Source organism: Orycteropus afer, unplaced genomic scaffold (genome assembly GCF_000298275.1).
Source record: "Orycteropus afer afer isolate SDZICR_OR568_19922 unplaced genomic scaffold, OryAfe1.0 scaffold00005, whole genome shotgun sequence".
NCBI lineage: Eukaryota > Metazoa > Chordata > Mammalia > Tubulidentata > Orycteropodidae > Orycteropus > Orycteropus afer.
The window spans coordinates 21057181-21069381 of record NW_006921592.1 but is presented as its reverse complement, the minus strand read 5'-3'; the positions used below and the strand labels follow the sequence as shown (position 1 = coordinate 21069381).

The 12201-nt window shown below is 40.9% G+C and overlaps 1 protein-coding gene across 1 annotated transcript in view; it reads right to left on the bottom strand.

Annotated features, from left to right (window-relative positions):
- NTRK2 (neurotrophic receptor tyrosine kinase 2) overlaps positions 1-12201 on the bottom strand; it is a 499612-nt gene that overhangs the window by 109743 nt on the left and 377668 nt on the right. The window contains exon 15 of the mRNA XM_007938966.2: positions 3609-3781. Coding sequence (XP_007937157.1) covers positions 3609-3781 — 173 coding nt within the window. The remainder of the gene's footprint in view (positions 1-3608; positions 3782-12201) is intronic.

Below are 12201 nucleotides of genomic sequence, written 5' to 3'. Positions count from 1 at the left end.
TACACAACATGTGAAAACTTTTCTAAAGACAGCAGTGCACACTCCCCTTGCACTGTTCTCTCAATAACTGACTTCTTGCTTACACTGCACAGTTTTGTAATCTTCCATTGGATGAGTGAAACTACTGAGGATTATTTCTGTGGTAAGTCCCTTCTCAGGGTCCCTGGAAACTGGGGAGGAGACAAGAGCTCTATGCATAACCATAACGCAAAAGGAGTAACTTCCCCAGGGTTTCCTACCATGATATAAAAGAAAATGTGGCAGAGAGGAAGGGTAGTGGAGACAACATTCATGGAGCACCTCCCATCCCAACAATCCTAGCACTAGACCTTGAAATTGATATTATTATATTCCCACTACAGGTAAGGAAACCGAGGCCAAGGAGACAGGTGGTTTACCTAGTTTACACTGCTGGAAAGAAATGGAGCTGGGATTGAACCAAGCACAGTTTGCCTCTAACATCTTTCCTGTTCCCACTAAATTATACTAATTCTTAGCACACCGTAGGCAACACATTTCCTAATCTTTTGGAGATGAGGGCCATCTCCATATAGACATAGATGAGCTGTATTGTAAAGATAATAGTATGTTAAAGCCAGACAAGACTTAGTGGGGATCTAGAAAAGAGGCGACTGAAGTTGATAGGCTAGAGGCCTGCAAGTTAGGATAAAGAGCCAGGTGTCTCGGCTTTCCTCAGTGCTGGGGCCTTACACTCTTGGTTGATAACCTTAAAAAGGAACACTTCCTACTTAGGCTTCTGCTTAGTGCAAATGAAAAGCATCTCTCAGCTCCCTTTACCAGGAAGTGCCTAGCTCAGTGCTTTCTTCTCTCCCTTGGTTGGTATAGGACGAGAACTCTCATTATGGGGCCACCAGGCTGATCACTGATTTCCTCTATCTTATCACCTGTCCTCATGATAGCTCTTACTGAGGCAACCTATGTACTCATATAAATCTTTATTAGTAGTATTCAGGCTTCTGCTTACTGAACATTTCCTATTCTCTCCTACACTAAGACTTTCCTATACTTAATCTTGTTCAATCCTCACAACCACCCTACCAGCTCAATATGATTATCACAACAGTCAAGAGACTTGCCTAAGGTCATTCAGATAATGAAAACAGAGCTGGGATTACTTTTAGCTCTGTCTGGAGGCCAAATATCCCACTAGTTCCATTATACCACATTGTCTCCTAAATATTATCTAGTACAAGCACTTATAAAATTTTGAAAATTATCATTACTTTTTCAAAGCAGCTTCACATTTCCTCCTATGATATGCTCACTTTACATTCTCTTTCATTTGTTTATCTTATGTTGCTTCTCAATGCCTGTAAATACCACCTGAAGGAGGGACTTCCTGAGGAGCCACCACGGAGCTGGAACTCAGTCTGCCCAATACTAGAAATCCAAGTGACAGGAACCCCAGGTAATAACCCAAAGACTCTCTTTCACATTCAGCATTTTCTCATCTTTGCCTGGGCTGAAAGTTTACTTTCGTCTAATGATCCTGCTTGCTACGGACCCTGCAAGTTGAAGCTGTTCCTTTTTCCATGACCTTAAGGTCTCAAACCTCCCCTTGACCCTGAATCCATTCACTCTTTTGTGTTCATCTGAAGTCCTCAAGGGTCCTGCGAAATATTGTTTCCTCCCTTTTAAAGAACGACTCTTTGGACTCCATTCCTTTCACATAGATCTTCTGACCTGCTGACCCTTAGATCATTCTTTCTATTTTCAAATAAAGTCCAAATGCCTTACCCTGACCTTTAAGGTCTTCAAGTACTGACTCCCAGCTATCTGTTGCATTTCAGTTCCTACAACTTTCTCTCCCCACTGCTTATTTCTTTCCAGCCATAGAGGCTCGCCCTACAGCCTTTGCTTTTACAAAACATCTCCTCTGCCTGCTACTCTGACCCCAGATAACTACATGCTTAACTTCCTTACAACATGCAAGTCTCTGCTTAATGTCACCTCATCAGAGAGACCTTCATGATCATCCTATCAAAAACAGTTCCTTTATTGCCTATTTCCTCACCTTGCTGTGTTTTGCTTGATTGCAGCAGTAACTACCCAATGTTACAGTACTGATCTATCTATTTGCTTAGTGCATGTTTTCTTCTACTGGAGTCAAATCTGCACGAGGGCAGGCTATAAGACCGCTTTAGTCCCTGCTGCATCTTCAGTGCCCTTGGTTACTATGACACTATCCTCTCTGAATTTGTCTGCCTCTGGGGAATGTTCTTTCTCTTTTCTGTATCTCTTCCTCTCCTTACCCCTTAGATGTTGATAATCTTCAGGGTTCTTATCTCAGTCCTCTTTTCTTCTCATTCTATTCTTCTTAAGCATCCATTGCTTTTCCTCCTGAAACAACCACCGTCTCCCAAACTTATGGCTGACCACTCCTCCCAAATCTGTAAAATGGCCTAATTCTAACTAACTGCTCCTGAGCTTCAGGCTCCTACTCTCACTTCACTGAATATCCCTATCAAATTTTCCTATAAAGCACCACAAACTGTATCTGCCTGAAACAGAGCTCATTATTATCCTGCTCCTTTTAGGCTCCCCATTTTAATGAATAACATCCATGAAAATGTACACATCTGAGAATTGAAGTCATCAAGTTACCCTTTCATCATCCCACTCAATTCCATCATGTCTGGAATACTGTTCTCTCTGCTTTCATATACTTTGCAGCTCTCTCCTCAGCTCTGTCTCCTCTCACACCGATCTCGCCCAGGCCATCTTCTCAGTTGGCATATTTCAAGAATTGTCCATGTGGTCCTCTTGTTCCAGCCTGTTCTCCTTGTGACCCCTTCTCCATGCTTCTTCTGGAGCTACCATTTCATAAGTATTTCTGACAAGTTGCCTCTTTTCCTGAAAGGCTCCATGGAATCGTCTTTGCCCACAGAATGAAATACAAACATAGAACCCATCATCCTGGCCTTGGCTCACCTTTCTACCCTCTCTTCCTTCCCAACTACTTCTTCATTTTCCCTCTCTCTGGTCCATTCCATAGTCTGGCAGCTCCAGACTCTTTGCTCTCATCTGACCAAACCTTTCATTGTGACCCCTTGGTAGCTTAGCTCTTGCTCTTTCCTTTGTCTTCAATAATTTCTATCCTTCTTTTATCTACTTAGCAAATCCTACAGATCCTCTAAGGACCATTTCAAATCACATGCCACATGTGACTTAGTACAAAGACCTGTTCACATTATCACTTTGTGTCTTTAAGTTACTTTTCTTTTTTCTTTTAAAAAGACTGTCCACTCTATCCTAAACCCTGACAAGACTGTGATAGCCTCAAGGGAGGCTTGTGTGTCATTATTCTTTGAATCTCAATAACAAATGCCTAATAAATGAAGGTTAAATTAAGTTTAATCATTAGCATCACATTATGTCAAGTTAGTTGATTAAGAAAAATGAGCAATGCTGTGGCCTTCATTCCGTTCTCTGTGATATATGTTGGTGTAGTCACTAGGACAGGCTGTAACAGAGAAAGGTTTAGGGTCCCCTTTGTCCTTTCCAGGAATTCCCCATTTTTATCCTCAGGCTGTCTGAGTCATGAAGGCCTGGTCCCTTCTTGATCTGCCTCTCACCAGTCTCTGTACCTGAGGAACTTGTTAAGGTCTCCATGCTTCATGTACTCAAAGACCATGATGAGCGGGTCACCCTCCACACAGACACCATAGAACTTGACGATGTGCTCATGCTGGAGGTTGGTCAGCAGCTCCGCCTCACGGTGGAAGTCTTTGCGCGCATTGTCACTGGCATCCTTCAGGGTCTGGGGGAGGGGCAGAGAGGGGAGAAAACCACACACTTTAAACAGAAGTCTTCAAAGGGAAGGTTGCAACAAGAAGACTTACTTCAGTGGACCCTAAGGTTCCTGATGGGAGGAAAATTTATCTTGTTTTTAATATAAAAGATTAGAAAATGGCCTAACTCCTGAGGAAAGACTGTTTGTATGAATCATGGAGAAATAGTCTCTTATGAGTATATGGAGCTTTACAGTTTATGAAGCACTTTTCCAGATGTACTCTCATTAAGTCATGCACATTAGCTCTTTATTGTCTTCATCCTTTTTAAAGCTTCTCTGGACCTAATGGCCTGGGCAGTGCAAACAGTTCATGTACTCAGCTGCAAACTGAAAGATTAGAGGTTTGAGTCCACTCAAGAGGTGACTCAGAAGAAAGGTCTGGCATTCTACTGAAAAATCAGCCATTGAAAACTCTATGAGCACAGTCCTACTTTGTCACACATGAAGTTTCCATGAATTGTAATCAACTCAGTGGCAACTGGTTTTTGATACTGGACGTACTTCATTGTTGTTATAAACGTTTCCCCTCTCTGGTGCCTATTTTGCTTTCTATAATGCTATGGGCATCTCACTTCTGCTTATCTAACATTTTAAAAACTTTATAGTATGGAAATATTCAGTAGAAAGAAGAGTGTAAAGAACTCTCATGTACCTTTCTTCCAGCCTCATCCATGATCCTTTTGCCAATGTGTTTTGTAACACTTCGAAAAGCTTTCTCTAACTTGTGCCCATACCCATGGCTGGCTCAGAAAACATCCTAGCCATGCTGCCAAGATAAATGTGCCCAAGATCATGCTGGCTGGTCTATGAGCCCTTTAGTTCTCTACTTAGGCCATTTTGCCACCATGGTATCACAGGCAGGTAAAGCTAGCAGTTGTGATTGGCGCATGCATATGCTGAATAGATGTCCTGTGCCTGTTACTGTGCCTGAGCTGTGATGACTTCAAAAAAGAAACCAACCCAGATCCTGGCCTCAAATGTGTATGGGCAAATAGAGACATAAGTCACATATGTAAATAACTATAATTCAAGCTTGAACACACAATGCTCTGAATGATCCAGCATCCCTGCCTCCCTCTCCAGCTTGATCTTTTGACACTCCTCTCTCAAAACCTGTGCTTCTACCATATGAAGTGTTCACAGCTGCCCAAATGATATAAGGCCATGCTTCCCTGCCTTCACACATGCTCTTCCCTCTGCCTGGAATGTTGTCTAGGCATAGCCATCCAATGTGGCAGGCTGGATAATGGCCCCCCAGAAATTCACATCCTAATTCCAAGAACCTGTGACTATGTTACCCTGATGGCCTTTGCAGATGTGATTAAGCTAAGGATCTTGAGATTAGGGGATGACCCTGGATTGTATTGGACCTGGTGGGTCCATGGTAAGTACAAGGGCCCTTATAAGAGGGAGGTAGGATTGTCAGAGTTAGAGATTGTAGATATAAAGACAGGAGCAGAGCTCAGAAAAAAAGAGATGTTACAATGCTGTCTTTGAAGATGGAAGAAGGGATCATGAGCCAAGGAATGTGGAAATGACAAGGAAATGGATTCTATCCTGAAGCCTCCTGAAGGATATACCCTAGTGACATCTTGGCTTTGTGGTTGCTCTTAGTTGTTGCCAAGTCCACCCCAAACTCATGCTGCTTGGTCCTGTGCCATTTCCAAGATCAGTTGCTGATCAGATCACTGTGATCCACAGGGTTTTCAATGGCTGTTTTCAGAAGTAGATCACTAGGCATTTCTTCCTAGTCCATTTTAGTCTGGAACATCCACTGACATATGTTCAGCATCAAAGCAACACACAAGCCTCCACTTATAGTGATGCCTATCCATGAGGTGCATTAGCTGGGAATCAAATCTGGGTCTTCTGTAGAGAAGGTAAGAATTCTACCATTGAACCACAGCCTATTAATCAGTCATTGGATACTAATCACCCCAACGAGGAACTGTGGCCTTGAGTGTCATTGTTGAGCTCTCTTGGTGGCAGACAGCATTTCCAACAACTGGGGGAGTGGTAGTTCATTCATGAAAGGGCTCATCACTCAGTCCACCACAAGATAAGTTTACATTAAGCAGTATACCATGCCCAGAGCTGTTCTACATACAGCAAGGCACTGATAAACAGGCAATACCTGCTTCAATTTAGCAACAAGAAAATATTAATATGGTGGAGGCAGCAGCAAGATCACAAAGTAATTTCTTCAACAATCTCCAGAGAACTCGCCACCTTTAGCAGGATTGAAACCTCTCTCCTCATTCATGTCCAGTCCCCAAAAGACAGAAATTATAGGTAGTTTTGTTAGGTCAAAGGCAGCTGCTTCTTATGTCAAATTTTGGACATAACGTTAAAAAAAAAAAAAAAGAGTCTAGTGATGGGAGTCACCATTTGTATTTTAACTACCAGTTGCTGTCGGGTTGATTTCAATTCATGGTAGTCTCATGGATTTCAGAGTAGAACTGTGTCAAAAGGGTTCTCAATGGCTGATTTTTCAGAAGTAGATCACCAGGCCTTTCTTGTGAGACACCTCTTGGTGGACTTGAATCTACAACCTTTCTGTTAGCAGCCAGTTAACCATTTGTACCACCCAGGGACAGAGCTGTCCCTAAAAACACTGAGTTTGCTTTGAGCAGACTTAGGTCAGCAAGTGCTCAGAAAGTCTATTAAGTTTCAAAAGGACTATTGCCAAGGAAAGCACACATTTCTTAATTTATAACAAAAGGACCAGTGGCCAAGGACCTGAGGTATGGATTTTTGTTCCCTTGAAGCTAAGAAAACTGGTCTTGCACCCATGAAATTTAAACACTTTTGCTTCCTTGTTGCACAGGGTCGAAGAATGTGCTTATCTTAACAATTGTCTAGGCCATGGGTATGCTTTTAGGTGAGGTCATTGGTGGTGGTACTGGACTGCATTTTGCTTCATTGTGTGTGAGGTCACTGTGAGTGGAGGGTTGACTCTATAGCAGCCAACAACAACAACAATGCTTTTGTTATTTATTATGTATCCACTGTTTGTATTGCTGAGTTTCTAGGTAAAAATATAAGAAGAGGCAAGGAGATGTGCAGGAGGAGATGGAAGTGGTCATGTCCCTTTCAGATCAAACAAGTCCTCTCCCTACGCCCAAGGACAACATATATACATAAGAACAATTCTCAGACTTGGACTTCCACTGGTTTGGGGATATGCTTGTGCCCACTAGCACCCTTGATAGCAGGAAGCTCACCTTTTTTTTTTTTTTTTTAATCACTGGCTGCCTAACTTAACATCAGGTAACTAAAATAACCCCTAATACATGGAGTTTGTGCAAAGCAGAGATAAAAGAGTATGAAAAATAAATGAAACATGAATGCTCATCTGGAAAGGCAGAACATGAGAACATGAGCCCCAGTAAGGGATGGAAACAAATGAAGGACCAGCAACAGAAAGCACATAGAAACATGCAAGGTTGTCAAGAAGAATTGTCCATTCACTCTTGCCTGGAGAGCTGGCCCCACAATGTTGTGCTTGTCTTCTTTTCAAAGAACAGTGATGGCGGTCAAACAGAAGGAGTTCTAGCTTAGAGTCAAAAGATCCAAGTTTAACTTCTGGCTCTGCTCTGGACTTCCCTGAATTCTGTTGTTTTCCTCTATAAAATGAAAGTAACAATAGCATGTATTTCACAGGGTCACTGGGAGGATAGTGTGAGATATTGTAAATTGGGATCCTTGATTAAGAGAGAGGGATGTTGGGGTGATTTGAATTTGAAAGTGCAGGCCTGCATTCAGTTTTCTCACATACAACCCACAGTCACTGGGGCGACTGTGACACATAGCCACCCTAAAGGACAAAGTAGAACTACCCCCATAGGGTTTCCAAGGCTGTAAATCGTTAAGGAAGTAGATTGCTTCATCTTTCTCCCATGGAGTGGCTGGTGGGTTTGAACTGTTGACCTTTTGGTTAGCACCAACTGCCTTAACAACTGTACCACCAGAGCCTCTCTTTGCTCACACAAGGATCCCAGAAAGCTGACCCAAGGCAGGAAAGCAGTGGGCTTGTGGAGCTGCCACCTTTCCCCAGACGTCAATGTAATCTCCTGAAGAAATAAAGCTGTGCATGGAGTTCCAGCCTTATCACTTGAAATGTGCTCTCAGAGACTGGTCCCTTTACTGGAAAGCTGCTCAAAGTCAGGAGAGGTTATTTCTAAGACCTTAGCTTGTACTTTAACAGTAAGTTGCCCTTTGAGGTTAGTAACACAATGTAGGAACAACTTCTACAATAAATCTTTCTTCTGAAGTTTTAGCTATATAGTGCTGACTCGAGAAAGCTAGATTGTGTGTCTCCATCCTCTGTCTGTCAGTTTGTCGTACTGTAGTGGCATGCACGTTACTATGATGCTAGGAGCTATACCATCAGTATTTTAAAAAACAGCATGGTTACCCCTGGTGGTCAGGTTTCAGCAGAGCTTCCAGATAAAAATAGACTAGGAAGAAAAGCCTAGATATTTATTTCTGAAAATCAGCCAATGAAAACCTTATGGATCACAACAGAATACTTTCCGGTAGTGCTGGAAGATAACTCTCCTAGGTTGGAAGGCACTCAAAATATATGGTGGCCCTAACAATGTATTTGAGCATACCAATGATTGTGAAGTTGGCGCCAGACCAGGCAACATTTTGTTCTGTTGTACATGGGGTTGCCACGAGTCAGATTCAACTTGATGGCAACTAACAGAATTGTATTTGTGGGTATGTGTGAGTGTGTGTGTGTAAGAGACAGAGAATGACAGGAACTAGGGTAGGGACATAGAGTGGGAGAGAGGACATGGCTTTTCTTTTTAGGGTACCAGCCTGTAAGAATTAACAAACATCAAATATTGCCACTTCCCAAAATACTGTGGAAAGAGATCAGATTCTTAAAGGCAGTGTCAAAATCTGTGCTTAAGTTAGTGTTTTCGGATTTAAAAGTCGAGATTTCACTAGTCCTGGGGCAATGGCATCTCACAAGTGCATCTCACAAACCTGGTCTCATCCTATGCACCCAGCCATTTTTGCATGTTGGGTCTTTTCTCTAAATTATGATTCAATTCTATTTTAAGAGATTCCAAAATTATGACGATAATGAGTTGGGCAAAACCATCATCTTTTGAATTTGGCACTCTAAAGATCAATTTCTAAGAGTGAAACCATAGCCAGATAGGAATCAGAAGCTGGAACATTTTGCTATCAACCTTTACTTTACAAAAAATCTCTGTTCTAGTACCAAGACTGGTTGTTACTTCCTCTGTTAAGTGAGGCTTGGCTGGCCCCTCTGGATCCATTGGCAATGTACCATGGCCATGGACATGAGATGACAGCCTCCCTCACTGACAATTCCCTCCACTTAAGTTTCATTTTGACAAGCGTATTTGCCCCATCATTGACCATTGCTATTTTCTTATTCTAGTGTCTTCTTGGTAGCTTCATTTCTTTTCTTTCCTGGTGAATTTCCTGACACTCTGAAACTGCCATCCTTCCTAAAGCCATTCTCAAGGGGGAGGTCTCATTCAGAGCTATAGCAAGACTCTGCCTGCAATGCCCACTGACTCAGAGGTGGGAGAATGGAATAGCATGAAACAAAGTTAAGCAGAGAACCCAGAAACCAGGGAAGGTGAAATACAAGCAAGAAAAAAATAAAAAAGGGAATCAACGTGCATCTGAAATGCTTCAGCAAAATATTAAGGCTAATGTGGAACTAGTAGGAGAGACTAGAGGTCTTGTTTGAATCACTGAAGTGATTGTAGAACCAAGCAAATGATCATGCATTTCAAAGTGTGGGTGATTTAGGAGAGAGAGACAAGGTAAAACAGAGACTGTGCCCTTTTTTATGCTCATCTCACATGTTTTTAGAGAACATAGAAGCAAAGTGTTTTTGTTAAAGCAAAAAGTAAAATACAGGAAAAATTATGATAGCAAAACCTCACTATGCCCAATGCCCACCACAATGCTTAAAGCAGAGAGGTTAATGAATAAACTCCCATACCAGGAGGCCAAGATGCCTGAGAATGTTTGGTTAGAATGCTTTAAGTTCCTCTGGGTCAGGATCATCGGGGTAAGATCTGCTGTTAATGGAGAACTTTTACTCTTGCACTGCTCTGCTCTGTCCAATACAGTAGCCACTAGCCACATGTGGCTGTTGACAATTTGAAATGTGGTTAATCCAAACTGAGATGTGCTATAACATACATACTGAATTTGAAAATTTGTTATGACAAACATAGTGTAAAATGTCTCAATATGCTTATATCAATGATACATTGAAATTGTTATACTTTAGATATGCTGACTTAAAATATATTAATAGTATAAGTTTTTATTTTTTTAATATGTTTACTAGAAAATTTTCAATTTATACATGGGTCTTGCGTTTGTGGTTCACATTATGTTTCTATGGGATAGCACTATTCTATAAAAGACAACACCTTCTTGGAATTCTCGGAATATTGAAAAGCATTTCTGAAATACAAAATTGAAGTAGAATTAAAACAGACACACTTCCTACAAGGTGCTTCCAGGAAATAATTAGCCAATTATTTAGAGTAAGGCTTAGTCACATGCTGCATGACTCTTCTAACCCACAGGATCTTCCTTATTCAAAGGTAGATAAGGCTTCTATCAAATTCACACATAAGTGAAATTTAGAGGCATGCATTTTAGTAAATTCTGAAATAGGAAGAGTTTGATAGAAATAAAGTCTTAAAAACTAATGAGTGTGTAATAAGTAGCTCCCCAATATTCCTATAAATGTAAAAACTACTGAAATAAGTATAAAATAGTAATAATGTCCACACACACTCAGTTAGTGCTCACTAAGTGCCCCAAATAGACTCTCTGCATATATCAACTCACTTAACTGTACATGACTGGTCTTTGAAAGGACTTTAATCATGCACCAGGTGACAGTTTCAAATATAAGATTCATAGCCAGGGCATTGGTTGATGCTATCTTTATTTTCACAGGCGTGCTGATTCTTACGGCTCAGAATCTGGCCATCCAAAGAGAAACAAAAGTTTAAGTTCTAAGTTCCATACTTTAAAATACTTGTGATAATTTTGGTGACAAAATTGATGATTTATACTTGTATATTACATCAAGTCGAGTACAAATGTTAATTGTTTTGAAGATAGGAACATAATTTATGGTGACCAGCATATTAGAGGAAAATTATATAAAAAGTGTGAATCAGAAGTTGAGATCTAAGATGGACAACTGCAATATGTTTACAGGCTTTAAACCAACAAATATTGAGTTGTCTGAGACCAATTTCATTGGACAGAAAGGTGCTAGTAGGATCATGGATAATACTCAGTTATGATCGCCAAGGTTTTCATTGGCTTATTTTTGAAGTCGATCACCAGGCCTTTCCTTCTAACCCATCTTATTCTGGAAGCTTTGCCAAAACCTGTCCACCATGGGTGACCCTGCTGGTATTTGAAATACTAGCATCACAGGAACATGCAAGCCACCAACAAAAACCTTTGATGAGAAGGATTAACACAATGACCACAACAGTAGACTCAAACACAGCAATGATCATGAAGATGACACAGCACCTTGTAATGTTTCGTTCTGTTGCATGTAGGGTTGCCATGAGTCAAAGCTAACTATATAGCAAATAACAAGAAAAACAAAAACAGGATCACAATGGACTTGATTGTGAGTGGACTATCAAAGTAAACAAAAAAGGAATGCAACTAAATACAAAGGTGGGAAATGAATTCTTCCAACTATGTTTGATATCAGATGAGTCCTTGTTAGGGTGAAATTGTTTTGTTTCTAACTTTTCTGAAAAGAGGAGGCTAAACTGGTGATAAGCCAGGAAATAAAGTCACAAAAGTGATTAACAAGATAAAAAACAGATCCCTGACCAAAAAGTTTAAAAGCTGAAGTTACTAGTAAAGGGATATTGATGAAGCAACTTAGTAAGAGGCTTACCTAACTCACAGACCTGAGGGATAATTACCAAAAAAAATGTTGCTTTCCACCCTGCAGCATACACACATACACATAGGCACACAGACACACATATATACACAGGGCAGGAAGGAATATACTCACACTAAAGAACAATAGAAATCTATTAAATTTAAGGAACAATGTCTGGATAATGAAAGGTGATTAAGCTTTTTAACAAATCACTATAAAATTCTACAATTTCTGTTCCTTGAGACATGCAAAGATAGAGTTCATAATCAGTGCTTCCTGCAACATTATGTCCTGTTATGATACTTTGCTGTTGTTAGGCGCCATGGAGTCGGCACTGACTCATAGTGACTCTATGTACAGCAGAACGAAACACTGCCCAGTCCTGTGCCAGCCTCACGATCCTTGCTATACCTGAGCCCATTGTTGCAGCCACTGTGTCAATCCA